The sequence below is a fragment of the Salmo salar genome, chromosome ssa04 (genome assembly GCF_905237065.1).
Source record: "Salmo salar chromosome ssa04, Ssal_v3.1, whole genome shotgun sequence".
Classification (NCBI taxonomy): domain Eukaryota; kingdom Metazoa; phylum Chordata; class Actinopteri; order Salmoniformes; family Salmonidae; genus Salmo; species Salmo salar.
The window spans coordinates 14,669,860-14,685,893 of record NC_059445.1 but is presented as its reverse complement, the minus strand read 5'-3'; the positions used below and the strand labels follow the sequence as shown (position 1 = coordinate 14,685,893).

The 16,034-nt window shown below is 41.9% G+C and overlaps 1 protein-coding gene across 2 annotated transcripts; it reads right to left on the bottom strand.

Moving 5' to 3' along the window:
* Positions 1–33: 33 nt before the first annotated feature.
* tmm34 (Transmembrane protein 34) lies at positions 34–8,370 on the bottom strand. 2 transcript variants are annotated; one of them, XM_014209419.2, is made up of 11 exons: positions 7,764–8,370; positions 7,561–7,691; positions 7,389–7,425; positions 6,829–6,945; positions 6,519–6,607; positions 5,174–5,248; positions 4,649–4,742; positions 4,392–4,504; positions 3,874–3,973; positions 1,965–2,136; positions 34–1,705 (listed from the first exon to the last, which is right to left on the bottom strand). In XM_014209419.2, the coding sequence occupies exons 1-11, from the start codon at positions 7,881–7,883 to the stop codon at positions 1,371–1,373; spliced, it is 1,383 nt and encodes a 460-aa protein (XP_014064894.2). In that variant the 5' UTR covers positions 7,884–8,370; the 3' UTR covers positions 34–1,370.
* Between the last annotated feature and the right edge of the window lie 7,664 nt (positions 8,371–16,034).

Genomic DNA, 16,034 nt, shown 5'->3' with positions numbered 1-16,034 from the left:
AATTTCTTATTGACACTCGCAAAAACTGACAGCCACATTGAATTGGATTTATTGGAGGGTGAATGTTTGGAACCTTGAGATGAACTCTCAAAGACAAAGGTGCTGACACGTTTGATGTAGTACTTCCCTCTGAAGGTTAATGCTTTGTGACAAACATTATCAGGTAAGGCAATAGCTACACACATTCCTGATTGGAAGACATTCTACTAATGGATGACAATGAAACTAGTAAAAGACGGAATTCAATCCCTTTCAGTACGGTAAATCACAACTAATATCCCTGAAAAGCTTAAAACAGAAATTAGAATTTTTTTTTACCAGTCAGCTACATTGGTCCGACAAAATCTATAACCATGACTATGGAAGCATCAGTTTATATTTTCAAATGAGAGGCAGACGTGAAATGTGTGAATTACTTAGTGGATATAGTGTGGATACACTAGGACCACGTACGGCACATAGAAGAACAAGGCATCTGAGAAGACTATGGAGACTGCCCAGCTGTTAGCTTTAATGCCAAAGTGTGAACCATAGGTTCGAAGACTATTCAAGCATGTGCAAACCAATGATGTACAGTACCAGTCAAAAGTATTGACACACCTACTCATTGAAGGGTTTTTCTTTATGCCAAAAGTGTGCAAAGCTGTCATGAAGGCTACTTTGAAGAATCCCAAATAAAAACATTTTGGGGTTACTACATTATTTCATAGTTTTGATGTCTTCACTATTAATCTACAATGTAGAAAATAGTCAAAATAAAGAAAAACCCTAGAATAAGTGGTACTGTATATAAACCAATCATTGGTGCTAACCAGTATTTTGTATAAGTTTCAGTTTAAAAGCTACATATATAATACTTTGAACGTTTTCGTAGTAACAACTAAAACCCTTAGTAAATGATTAACGAGTTTGTAGTGATATCACCCAGGCGCTATTATAGAACAAGTATACTGGTAAAATCTCTCACCGGCTTTTGAACTTGAAGTCCAGACCCATTACAATGAAGAGGGGTTATACTAAAATAAGGTATTGAGGTACCGTACTTTACCATTATGACTCAGTAGTACAATACAGATACAATAAAAAATATCTTAAGTGTCATGAGACCCTTACAAAAGCTTATGAACATTCTTCAAGCTGTCATTGACAGAGGTCCATCTGCATCAGCCCTGGTGGATGAATGACACTACAATATTGCTTAATTAATGTGTGCTTTTTCATCGCTTGCTTTAAATTTGGTCTTGTGCGGATTACCCAAATATCGTCTGTAGGGGAAACGTAGCTGAGGCCATACTTGGTTCCTGCCCAACTGTGTTTGGTATAACGTGCATTCAGAGACCCCATTGGAGGATTTTAGCGATGACGCTAAGCTAGGTGATAATGACAAGGTCGTCTGTAACCGAGTCTTTTGGCTCGTTGGTGGTGTTTCTGAGCTCTGGAGCTTGTCTACCATCGTCTTCCCTCTCCTCTCCATCCCCCTCTCCAATCCACTGAGCATTGCTGAGCTCGGCGGGGGCCGACAGGGAGTGGGGCGTTTGGGTTTTGCCCAGGCCCTGGTACCAACCCTTGGGGGACGCCGGGTTCGAAAAGGCCTCCGTGGGACCGATGGCGTACAAGGAGCCTGGAGAAAGCAAGCCTGAGCGCTCGCCGTCGTCCTCCGCCTCACCAAAGTAGGTCTTTCTAGGTCGGCCCATAACCGTTCTCCCTGTATCAGGAAATAAATAATGTGTTTGAAGATATGAGAATGGCAACACTCACATAAGGAAATCTATCAAAGTCTTGAAGATTTTGAGAGTAGCCATTTTCTATTCTCTCATGACATTCTATTAACATAAATCAAGTAGCTAGCCAACGCATTTGGTTCTGAGATGGAACCTTTTCAAACAAAGTTCTTAACAGCGGCTTCTTTGATTCCATCCATGCATGACTGCTATTTAGTCAAGCCAAATGGGATGAGAACTAACCGACGTTGCGGACTTGCTCAGAGATGTCAGCCCTGACATCAGAGATGTCCCACATGGCCAGGAAGGAGTCGAAGCAGGATCCCTCCTCAGCCTCCTGGATGTAGGGCTTGTAGGTGAAGCTGAAGTGGTGGGCGATGGCCGCCAGGAACATCTCCACACAGATGATGAAGTCCTGGATGAAGTATGGATGAAAGCTTGACTGTATAGCAAAGCAAGTTTATTCTCACACCTGTTTCATGTACTTAGTATGTAACAAACCATCATATCTATTGAAGTTATTTAGAAATCTTGCACAGGATAGAAGTCCTTGAGATTAATCATCTCGTTTTCTATGGCGCTTGACAGATATTGCCTTATTAAATTTGATCATATTACTCCAGTGCTAGCCTCCCTACACTGGCTTCCTGTTAAGGCAAGGGCTGATTTCAAGGTTTTACTGCTAACCTACAAAGCATTACATGGGCTTGCTCCTACCCATCTTTCCGATTTTGTCCTGCCGTACATACCTACACGTACGCTACGGTCACAAGACGCAGGCCTCCTAATTGTCCCTAGAATATCAAAGCAAACAGCCGGAGGCAGGGCTTTGTCCTATAGAGCTCAATTTTTATGGAATGGTCTGCCTATCTATGTGAGAGACGCAGACTCGGTCTCAATCTTTAAGTCTTTCCTGAAGAATCATCTCTTCAGTAGGTCAAATGATTGAGTGTAGTCTGGCCCAGGAGTGTGAAGGTGAACGGAAAGGCTCTGGAGCAACGAACCGCCCTTGCTGTCTCTGCCTGGCCGGTTCCCCTCTCTCCACTGGGATTCTCTGCCTCTAACCCTATTACAGGGGCTCTTCCATGCCGTCCCTAGGAGGGGTGCGTCACTTGAGTGGGTTGAGTCACTGACGTGGTCTTCCTGTCTGGGTTGGCGCCCCCCCCTTGGGTTGTGCCGTGGCGGAGATCTTTGTGGGCTATACTCGGCCTTGTCTCAGGATGGTAAGTTGGTGGTTGAAGATATCCTTTTAGTGGTGTGGGGGCTGTGCTTTGGCAAAGTGGGTGGGGTTATATCCTGCCTGTTTCGCCCTGTCCGGGGGTATCATCGGATGGGGCCACAGTGTCTTCTGACCCCTCCTGTCTCAGCATCCAGTATTGATGCTGCAGTAGTTTGTGTCGGGGGGCTAGGGTCAGTGTTATATCTGGAGTATTTCTCCTGTCTTATCCGGTGTCCTGTGTGAATTTAAGTATGCTCTCTCTAATTCTCTCTATCTCGGAGGACCTGAGCCCTAGGACCATGCCTCAGGACTACCTGGCATGATGACTCCTTGCTGTCCCCAGTCCACCTGGCCGTGCTGCTGCTCCAGTTTCAACTGTTCTGCCTGCGCTATGGAACACTGACCTGTTCACCGGACGTGCTACCTGTCCCAGACCTGCTGTTTTCAACTCTCGAGACAGCAGGAGCGGTAGAGATACTGTCAATGATCGGCTATGAAAAGCCAACTGACATTTACTCCTGAGGTGCTGACTTGTTGCACACTCGACAACTACTGTGATTATTATTATTTGACCATGCTGGTCACCTATGAACATCTTGGCCATGGTTGTTATAATCGCCACCCGGCACAGCCAGACGAGGACTGGCCACCCCTCAGCCTGGTTCCTCTCTAGGTTTCTTCCTAGGTTTTGGCCTTTCTAGGGAGTTTTTCCTAGCCACCATGCTTCTACACCTGCATTGCTTGCTGTTTGGGGTTTTAGGCTGGGTTTCTGTATAGCACTTTGATATATCAGCTGATGTAAGAAGGGCTATATAAATACATTTGATTTATACCAAACAAGTAATTTTACAATTGCATTACTACATCATTATGTAGCATTGTAGTAAAAGTGTTACTATGGCATTATACAGTGTTGGTATTGTCTTGAATTACCTGTAGGCCTGTAGCTACAGCCTCCACATTGTCCCAGTCCCACGTGTGTCTCTCTGAGATCACTCCAACCTTGACCAGGAGAGCGATGAATGCAGCTTGCCTAAGATAGAGTCCAGATAACAGAGTGGAAATAATCAATCCTCTACACTGCAGCCAACACAGGGAAAGCATTAACCCAATTACTGGCTATAGTCCACACAGCTTTGAAACATACTTTGTTAACAAGTCCTACACATGCAATTCTGAAAAAAAGTTGATAAGAAATACAAAATGGGAAGCCAAAACTGTGTTACTTTAATGGATAACAATGCTAGATCCATGAATGGCAGACACATTGACTGGTAAACAAATATGTTATTAATCATGGAGGTCGATAACCTGGTCCGAGATCTGTTTGTGCTATGTCAATGGCTTGACATTGACCACAGGGGTTGGCAAGACAGCACAAACAGATCTGGAACCAGGCTAGGAGGTAGATGCAGGTGATCCAAAATGGCAGCCCCAAAAAAAGCACTCACCAGAAGGAGACGAACACCACCATTTTGACACACAGGAACTTCCCCACTGGCCTGATGGGGGCCAGTTCCTCTCTTAGGGCCTTGTAGAACAGGACCAAACAGTACATGGCAAACTGGGAGAGAGAGGAGAGAGCATGATAGAGAAAGAGACCACATACTGAATGCTAAATATTTAATGATGTTATCTTTGTGGTGGTGGTATGGTGACAGAAAGTTTACAGCAATGTGGAGACAAGTGTGAAAAATACAGAACCTACCAGCTGCGACATATTGTTGAATATCACCAGGTACGTCCATGCATTGGTTGAGCTGAAGTTACCTTCATCATACACACCACAGAGCTGACATATCCTACAGGATAGTGAATGGAGACGTGATATGACTTAATACAAAAAGTTAATTTATATGTGGTGAGTGTTAGGGAATAGGTTAGGTAGTTTAGACCGCAAACTACAGCTCACTACCACACCCCAGTCCCCCAAGGGATGGCAGCTTGGAGAGCCGTAAGGCTGCTGGTTGGTTTGGTGGCCATGATACCTTTTTTATTTTAAAATCTTTAGGTTTGGGCATGCCTTTGGTATTTTTCCTTTTTGTACATATTTATGTTTCGCCACCATCTGAACAAATGATAATCTGCTTGGACTGGCCAAGTCAAGAAAGACAGAGCTGGCCCTGGACCAAGGTAAGGTTGCTGTCTCTCTGGGCACATGTACATTCAACACTTGGGCATATAACATAAGGCCATCCTGAATGGAATAACAGATCCTGTGCAAAACACTTACAAGGCAATAACTGTTGTGACTGGTCTGACAACCGTGTACTGCAACACTCCCAGCTTGCATCTCAATAGCAATACCCTGCAATAGGAAAACACGGTACACATTATTAAGGAAAGACATTCACACAAAATGTTAGCTTTTTCCCACTATCAAATAGCACCTACATCTTACTAATCACCAGCTTTGTTTTCGTGAATTTCTTCCATTTCTTAAAATCAATAACATCCTATGAAGAAAAATGTTGCAATACCTGTGGCTAAAATCGCAGATGCACAGCATTAGTTAAAATGCAGAGTAAACAAAACAGATGAGCCTAATGCTGTCTTTCTGTTCTTTAGGCTGGTGCATTTTTCCTAAAATGAGAACACGTTGTTCCACTTGCAAACACTTCTGGTTCTGTTCTTAATCAACTACAGGCAGACATGCTACATATTACTATTGTTGCCTGACTGGGGCTCGTTTGGAGCTGGCGAGTAGCAATAGAGACATGGAGAGACTTCAAGCAGCCAAACAAACACCTTGAAGGTGAACCTTCTAGAAAGAGACTCAAAATGGAGGCCACACAGACTGGAGCCACTTTAACACCCAACTTCCTGTTTTGATTATGAGCCTGAAATATAAATGTATACTTAAAACACATCAATGTGGTATAAAAACATGTTATTAATCCTAAAATATCCATTCATAACATGTAAAACAAAGAAGTGGTAGTTTATTGCTGCACAAAAACATAGACCTTCATCCTAAAATGTAAACTTATAACACATGGTATGGATAATATTATAGCTCCTTATTAGCCTGGCTGATTGTGCAGTAATGCCATAGATATTGATAGAGGACTCTAATGGCCAAAAGCCAGTTTTAGCATGGACAGTGCCATTAAGGACTTTCACCATTTTGAAGTAGTCAATTGGGTGGGACTTCGTATGGTTTAAGGAAGGATCACATAAATCCATCCAGGTCATAAGGAGGCATCAGCCAATGAATTATAAGTGATCAAACATTCCATAACCACAGGTGGCAGTAAATTTGCCAACCTTGGCTTTTTATCTGTTCAAACAACACCTTCCAGGTGGCAGTATGACCATTTAATTTTGTATACCAACTTATAAAAGTAGTAGAAGAAAATTCACTACTTCAAAATGGAGATGGCATCAATGCCCTGCCCATGCTCCCACAGACACCCTAATGGGACAGATACAATGTTGCATCCTCTATCTCTATGAGTAAAGCCAACCCCTATGTTTGTTCTCATGCCAAATGCACAGCACTAACAGATCTGGTACATGGGGCCTGTTCATTATAGCACACATACACTTAAAGAACTACAAAAAAGCAACAAACTCACTCTCCCATGGGCCATGCCGGGCAGCAGCAGAGGGGAGGAAGGTGTTTCTGCTGCTCCTGCACCTCCAGCATCAGTACCAGGCTGGGGTACTGGTTACCCATGGTTGAGAGAGAGAGAGAAAAATAAAGAGAAGAGAGGAATTACAGTGTGAGGATATTGAAATAAATGTAGGCTACTCAGTCTAGCCTGGGATCCAGATGTGTTTGTGCTAGACTTATGTTTGGCATTGGACAAAGAGTGGCCATGATTGGAATGTTAGAACAAACAGGTCTGGGATCATTCTCAGTCTGGTCATGACAAGAATGTGTACCTGGTTTCCCAGGTAGTTGAGCAGGAAGATCATGAAGTTGTAGATGACGTATGCCTCGTAGCACTCCCTGCACGTGTCCACGTAGATGGCAATGCTGGGGTACTTCAACGCAATCCACTGTGAGAGAGAAAGGGAGAGGGTGGGAGAGGAAGACAAGGAGAGGAATGGGATCATAGATGGGCCATTACACTATCTCAATGATATGTTGCATGATAATAGTGAACACTTGAAACTATTGAAAACATTTACTCTGAAAAGTCAGGCAGGGAGTGATGCATTTTTTTGTTTCTCTGTTTTGTTTTTCTAAAGGAGCTCTGTTCTCATTCTTTGGGAAGTAGGATCATGGAAATTGTGTGATAGGGGGAACGCTGAGCGTAGCAGATGCTAATTAGCATAGCGAAACGAATAGAAGTGCCACGCTCATGTCAGGCGCTTTTCAGTTTTACTACTGTCAAAGCTACAGTGACTTCTTCTGTCAAATATTTGTAACTTAACAATAAACCAATGTTGACTTTTAAGAACATCTAGCTACATGATCAAGAATTGAACGCATTACTTACACTGTCTAAACTGTAAATGGGGACCATCCATAATATTCTGTAAAAAAAAGGAGACGAGATCATTCACAATCAGTTAGATTGTATTGTATATCATGCAAGATAAAGACACAAACCCATGACGGTAATGAAGTAATTCTATCCTACAGCTGTGACAGAGTAGCCTTTCACTTACCTGATAATTGGCTTCTGTAGCTCTGGTTGAGTATAGTTTACAAGATGCTGCAGGATCCCCCATAGTGATATGGGTATGGTCATGAACACGAATATCCCAGCTATGAACCATGCTTTGTTATGGGTACCAACCTGAAAGGTATAAATTACGTATATAAAGGAATCAAGTAACGATATGATTGGGCTGCAATGATACCAACTGACCTCTGATTTCTGTAGTTCCCAGATGCACAGGGGTAGTAGGACGACAAGCACAACCAGAAAGTATAGAAGAACGACTAGAGGCCGAATCCATCTCCTCCAGTTGCCACAAGTACAAGGCATATTTGTAATGGTAAGCTAGTTAGCCACAGCAAGTTGGCCACCGTCCTACACTCACTGGGTCAATGGGTGAGTTTGCTGAAAACAAAGCTAATGCTAACAACTAGCTATTACCGCTGCCAGCTATAACTTGGTATATAAGAGTTCGTTTCAAATGTGCTTTGGGAAGCATGAATACTGAACGACAATTTCCAAACACATTGTAACGTTAGCTGCTTTACTAAACCAGAAATTGGTAGCTAGCTAGCTAACGTTAGTCAGCTGATGTCATGATTCACTATGTAAACAAACAATGACTCCACGCTGCATCCATTCCAAGCGAAAGCTCTTGATAAAATTAAAAACAAAAATTGATCATCTAATAAAATCCAACTGGTCAAAAACAACGCAGTTCTTGTATTAATAACGATCTATTCATTTCTAAAACTTCCTAAATAAGTTTTACAACGTAACTGATGGTTATTTCTTGTTGACGTTCTTGACAAATGCCGCCCATGCTTCAATCTGATTGGTTATGGAAAAGATCTCAATACTTTTCATTGCTCACCTTTTAGTCCATCACATTGGAAGACTTGGGCACAGATGTAGTTCGGTTGATCTGCGATCTGAGTCCTCATGTATGCTCCACTAGATGGCAATGCAAATCAATCATTCTCAGTATTTCACACAAGTGGAACATAACAATTCATTTAAATTACCAAAAGTTAAGAAAAATTTAACTGTATAAAATAATGACAAAGTATACATCCACTATGGAAACTCATTTTCATCATGCTCCACATTGAACTAGCCTAACTTCTCACATTTATTCATAGAAAATACCACAAATATGTATTTGTTGAATATTATTTGTGTATCCTTTGCCTACATAATAAACATACTGGAGGCTTCTCTCTCTCTCTCTCTTATTTTTTTTTTCTCTCTTTCCTTGCTGTAAAACATGTGGCCTGTGAATGCATGGTTCTAATTAAGATTCTTAAGAAGTGAGAAATGGTGTGAGAGGATTAAGTCCAAAAGCTCCTCTAATTCCTACAAAAGCTTTCAGAAAAGTGCAAGTCAGCACTAAATATTTAGTTAAGTGAAGCCATTTGTCCAAAGAAAGATAACACAATGAAGATGAATGACATCAGGAATGTATTTAGCTGAAGTTGCTTTAAAAAAAACTCTACTACATGTTATCACAAGGCCTTCATTTGAAAAACACAACGACCATCTGTGTATAGTCGTAGGATAACTATTTCAATACAGATCTGTATCCTTTAGACAATTTAAATTGTTAAACAATTTCAGAGAAGCATCCGCTGCTCCGTTAATTAGAGTGGAGTAAATAGGCCATAGTCAACTAGGCTCTCTTTTCTTTGTCCAATTGAAGGTTTTCAATTGATTTATTCCAGTTGAAACTTGTTTAGTTGAACATTAGGCTCCACATTGAATAAATTGAACCACAACAAAGAATGTGCTCTGGGTCTAGCTCGGTGCAGGGAAGCAGAGAATGTCAAGGATGTGGGATTTGAGCTTATGTTTATTAGAGATACTTGCTAACAAATTGTTTAAGGAATGTGCTTGTTATTTTTTTAACGAATGTATGTGCATTTACAGCAGTGAAGACAAGGACTGCATTTCTTACCACAGAGTGCAGAAATCAGGGAAACTTCTCAATTTAAATATATTTATTGGAGTGACAATCTTCGTATACCTCAAAATGCAGTGGGGTTGAAGTGAAGGTCACTATACTTATTTCATGTCTTGAAGCCAGTGCCGGGAACTAGGAACTGTTTTAATGTGTTGGCCTGATCTGCTATGTATCATTGGAGACCTGCTCTTTTAACAAACAACCTCTCTCAGTCACGACACCAAGAATCCTGGAGAATGTGAAACAGACAAGTTTTATAACCCCTCAGCGGTCTGCTTCAATTACTCTCGCAGCGGTGACGAGGAGTGAAATAATGTTTTACGCAGAGAAGGTTGTCGGCACGAACTTTTCCATGATGAGGGCAGATGGTGGGTTGAATTGACTAGGCTTGTAAAACCAAATAGTAATCATTCTCCCTCATTGTTCACTCATTGTTTGTTTAGTTCTGGGAATGAATTACAAGATTTCAAGGAGTTTTAGGCCTCTTGTGGCCAGCAATTTGTTTCACTATAGCTGTTCTGACATTTTTCTAAAGGATTTTATACTCAAACCGCATTGAGTATGAAGAAAGTTATAGAAAGAGCCTAGGGAGGAGAAGTATGACTATGAATCTCTCTCTCTCCTCTCTTTCGTTCAGAGTGCGTTTCCCTGTTTAATGAGTGGAGGCAGAACTTTCCTTTGTGTTGCACCATCCGTCCCCATCGTTTCACTAGCTACTGCCCCACAGTCACAGAAATCACTGGTTGTTACCAGACAGATTGTTCATGAATTTTGAATTTATCCTTTTGGCTTTTATAAATTAGAAATGGTCTTTGCCACCACAGTAATGCGAGCGAGCTGGCGCCTTGGTGGGTTATAGCTTGGAGGGATTGCTATGCAAAATGGCATTAGGAACACAGCCATGTTAGGGCTGGGTAGGATAAACATGTGCTGTGTTTGATCAAACTGAAAACATATTTGAGCATAGACAATGTGACGTCGATAAGATCCCACTGAAGCATCATTTTACAGTGCACAATAAGGTTATTTGGATGGCACATAGAACTGTAGGAGGATTTGTTAAGAAATGTGAATGATCGGGGACAGTGGCACAATGGAAAATGTGTCTGGCGATGGATTAGAAGATTCTAGGTTCGACCCCTGGCTGTCTAGGCACTGTATTTAAGGGCCTCCCGAGTGGCGCAGAGGTTTAATGCACTGCATCGCAGTGCTAGAGGCGTCACTACAGACGCTGGTTCAATCCCGGTCTGAATTACAACTGGCCATGATCGGGAGTCCCTTAGGGCGGTGCACAATTGGCCCAGCGTCGTTCGGGTTAGGGGAGGGTTTGGCCAGGGGGGCTTTAGTTGGCTCATCGCGCTCTAGCGACTCCTTGTGGCGGGCTGGGTGCCTGCAGGCTGGCCCCGGTTGTCAGTTGAACAGTGTTTCCTCTGACACATTGGTGTGGCTGGCTTCCAGGTTAAGCAGGCGGGTTTTAATAAGCGTGGTTTGGTGGGTCATGTTTCAGGGGACGCATGACTCGACCTTTGCCTCTCGAGCCCGTTGGGGAGTTGCAGCAAGGAGACAAGATTGCAAAGGGGGTACATAATATATACAGTGGCAAGAAAAAGTATGTGAACCCTTTGGTAATACCTGGATTTTTGCATAAATTTGATCTAATCTTCATCTAAGTCACAACAATAGACAAACACAGTCTGCTTAAATTAATAACACACAAACAATTATACATTTTCATGTCTTTATTGAACACACCGTATAGACATTCACAGTGCAGGGTGGGAAAAGTATGTGAACCCTTGGATTTAATAACCTCAACCAAAGTTTTCTGCAGTTGAGGATCAGACCTGCACAATGGTCAGGAGGAATTTTGGACCATCCTCTTTCCAAAACTGTTTCAGATCAGAAATATTATTGGGATGTCTAGTGTGAACCGCTCTTTTGAGGTCAATCCACAGCATCTCAATCGGGTTGAGGTTAGGACTCTGACTGAGCCACTCCAGAAGGCATATTTTCTTCTGTTGAAGCCATTCTGTTGTTGATTTACTTCTGGGTTTTGGGTCGTTGTCCTGTTGCATCACCCAACTTCTGTTGAGGTTCAATTGGTGGACAGATAGCCTTACATTCTCCTGCAAAATGTCTTGATAAACTTGGGAATTCATTTTTCTGTTGATGATAGCAAGCTGTCCAGGCACTGAGGCAGCAAAGCAGTCCCAAACCATGACACTCCCTCCACCATACTTTACAGTTGGGATGAGGTTTTGATTTGGTGTGCTGTGACTTTTTTTCTCCACACATAGTGTTGTGTGTTCCTTCCAAACAACTCAACTTCAGTTTCATCTGTTCACAGAATATTTTGCCTGTAGCGCTGTGGAACATCCAGATGCTCTTTTGCTAACTTCAAACGTGCAGCAATGTTTTTTTTGGACAGCATTGGCTTCTTCCCTGGTGTCCTCCCATGAACACCATTCTTGTTTAGTGTTTTACGTATTGTAGACTCGTCAACAGAGATGTTAGCATGTTCCAGAGATTTCTTTAAGTCTTAGCTGACACTCTAAGATTCTTTTTAACCTCATTGAGCATTCTGCGCTGTCATCTTTGCAGCAGTCAGTCATCTTTGCAGGATGACAACTCCTAGGGAGAGTAACAACAGTGCTGAACTTTCCCCATTTATAGACAAATTGTCTTACCGTGGACTGATGCACATCAAGGCTTTTAGAGATACTTTTGTAACCCATTCCAGCTTTATGCAAGTCAACAAGTCTTAATCTTGGGTCTTCTGAGATTTCTTTTGTTCGAGGCATGGTTCACATCAGGCAATGCTTCTTGTGAATAGCAAACTCAAATTTTGTGAGTGTTTTTTATAGGGCAGGGCAGCTCTAACCAACATCTCCAATCTCATCTCAATGATTGTACTCCAGGTTAGCTGACTTCTGACTCCAATTACCTTTTGGAGAAGTCATTAGTCTAGGGGTTCACACACTTTTTCCAACCTACACTGTGAATGTGTAAATGATGTATTCAATATAGACAACACAGAAATTATTGTTTTTTTCTTATTAGTTTAAGCATTTGTGTTTTTTGACCAATTTATGCAGAAATCCAGATAATTCAAAAGGGTTCACATACTTTATCTTGCCACTGTATATTTTTGAATGAACTGAACAGGTCAAGTTACTTAGTTACAAAACATCTGAGTAGGAGTGCTGATCTAGGACCCTGTCTCCTTTGTCCATCTAATCCTATTCATTATGATCTGAAAAGCAACACTGATCCCAGATCAGCAGTCTTACTCCGAGACGCTTTATGAATATGGGCCCTGCGAAGTTACTGTATGAAAATCAATGTATGCAGAGGTGGAGCCATACTGTCTGATTGTTGACTGGCACCAAGTGATACAGTATCAGCCAAAGTGCAGCGCCCTCATCAGGGGAATACACAAGTCTGCAATTATTCAGAGATTATTTATTTATCTTAATACATCTGCCTAAGGTCTGTGTGTTAGGAAGTGTTCAAATTCGCCCAGGGAACTTACTTCAGCTGTGCTGTTTCTTCTCCTGAACAATAACTAACAGATTGGAATAGAATAGATTTTTAGCCTGACCTACAAAGTGTTCTAGATTAGAATGATATGCATTCAGAACATTTTATACATGCAGTATGTATTGGCCTATATGAAAACAAAGCAAAGTTATATCATTATAAGAAACAGACATTCATATTTCTAATCACGAAAATGCGTCATCATTCATCCTGTTTTCTGTCAATTTTCTGGATCTGGTCCCTGTAGACTGATATTTCTGGATGCTGTGTGTTTCTGAAATCACTTGCATGAAAGATGAGGTCACCCATACACCTCCTGAAATAGCCCAAAATAGCCTTACAATCTGATTGGCTGAAAGAGTAGGTCAATGCGTGACAATCTGATTGGCTGGAAGAGTAGGCCTCTAACATGATGAACAAATAATATCTCCCAGACCATATCATTATCCAATCATCAATTCAGTTTGATACAGTTTCTACTGGTTCCAGGTTACTCTGTATGTCAGAACTCCACAGGGTATTAGAAATGTGTTATTGATATTATTCTGTGATTGAGGGGGGATTCTTGAAAGGAAATGTAAGTCGATGTCTGATCTAACTCTTATGGCATGAGGTATGGTTGACCCTGAAGTGTGATGTGCTTGTTTGGACTCAACACCAATCCATTACGTCAGTACTAAACCTGGGTTCAAATAGTATTTGAAATCTTTCAAATAATTTAGCTTGGCTTGATTGAGCTGGCCTGGCACAACGAAACCAAATTGAATAGTCCCAAAAGTGCCAACCCCTGCCTTCTGGCTTTTTAGGCTGACTAAAGCCGCTAAAAGTATTAGAAATCATTTCAAATACTTTTTGCATTGGCTTTAGTCAGCCTAAAAAGCCAGAAGGCAGGGGTTGGCAGCTTTGGGACTATTCCATTTGGTTTCAAATAATTTCACTGGGCTTTATTGAGCTGGCCTGGCACAACCAAACCAAATGGAATTATTTCAAATACTATTTGAACCCAGGTCTGTCAGTACATCTGTGTAATGCTGAGAGACAAGTAGAGAAGCCTGACAAAGGGCACAGGCTATTATTAAAGTCTATGGTGGTATGTTTCAGAATAGCTATTCTCTTCATGCATCTGTTTGTAGCCATTGATGTTTACTTAGAACTCAGTTGGTGATTGAGTTGTTGATGGTTTGTTGATGTTTTGAAATCTAGCTAGTATAAGGATTTCAACACAGTTGTATCACGTTTTATCTTAATTCCTTACTCTGTGTACACAGTATGTAGCGAATACAATGGCCTAATTAAGAATGAACAACGTACAACCCATTGTAAACTATTAAATTAAGATTGACTTTATATAACATTTATTCTAGTTTCAAACCATAGTGCATCTTCCCAAAGTATCTCTTCACAATTTTCTCAGCTCCCTTTCAAAACTCATAGACTGTTTCTCATTATCGACCCACCATAGTTCAGTATATGCAGTCCATCTAGTCCTCACTGTTATTGTGTTGTATGCATCTTATGTCTGAGTGGCAGCTGAGAGCATAGGTTTGAACTCTGCTGAATAAAGAGAGACATCCGTCAGACATTGTTCTTCAGCGGAGAACAGCCTGCACTGTATAATAACCCTCTGATGCCTCTCCACACACACACACACACACACACACACACACACACACACACACACACACTTAACCCTCCAATGCCTTGTCATTCGTGAAGTGTTTGGCCTTCAACATTAAGGACTTGGCTCTGTTCACCATGTTCTATATAGAGGAGCCTCTTTGGCCCTTTGAGGTCCTCTGTTTTTTGCCTTTGAGCTTTATTCATTTCGCTGCTGGCAACAACCAAGTTTCCCACCAAATTCCACAGACCTAAAACCATCCTCTCTCGCTTGCTCTCTCTTGCACTCTCACTTTCTTTCTTGCGCTCTCTCTCTCCGTCTCTCTCTCTCATGGTCATGCCTTTTGAGTCTCATGTTATTTTTTTGTCATCCATTTCATAAAAGTCAGACATTTTTATATTCTTCAACCACAGTTGTGAGAGGAATTCAGTGTTTTCAAGCTTACTGGAAAGAGACAAAAAAAATGTTTTACATTGAATAAGGAACACTTTGGTATGGATTATAATTTAGAAGGATCTGTTATCACCAACCCACTGAAACAAGTAACAAATTAACTCTCAACACATCTATGACACTGACATTACTATTGGTTTTGAGGCAGAAATTATTTTGTCTCAGCTTATTTTGGTCTGAAATCAAGAATATAAATATTATAAATACTTTGTTTCCTTTTTTGTCTCCCTCTCCTCCAACCCTATCCACTCAGCCCCTACCCAGATGGTCAAGCGACATCACAATCTTTGCTTTCTCTCCCACTACTCTCTCCTCTTCCATCCTATCATCTCTCCCTTCTGCTAAATCCTTCTCCCTCCTGTCTCCTGATTCTGCCTCTTCGACACTATTCTCCTCCCTTTTCTGCATCCTATGACTTGCACGTCTCCTTTCCTCCCGGCTGACTCGGCCCTCCCCTTCTGCTCCGTGGAGGAAAATGGAGGAAAACCTTTGGAGGACCTATCATCCTTTCACTCCCTCTTCTCTACCTTCTCTTCCTCTGTATCCACTGACTTCTTTCTCCCCTCCCTCTCCAGTTGAAATCCTGCGACTAGTGATGTCTGGCTGCCCGACATCCTGCCCGCTCGACCCCATCTCCTCCTCCCTTCTCCAGACCATCTCTGGAAATCTTCTCCCATTCCTCACTTCCCTCATCAACTCATCTCTGACGATCTTCTTGAACCTATCCAGTCAGGCTTCAAAGACGGGTCACTCAACCAAGACTGCTTTTCTCTGTGTCACGGTGGCTCTCCGCACTGCCAAAGCTGACTCTCTCTCCTCTGTTCTCATCCTCCTAGATCTATCTGCTGCCTTCGACACCGTGAACCATCAGATCCTCCTCTCCACCCTCTCACGGCTGGGCCTCTCAGGC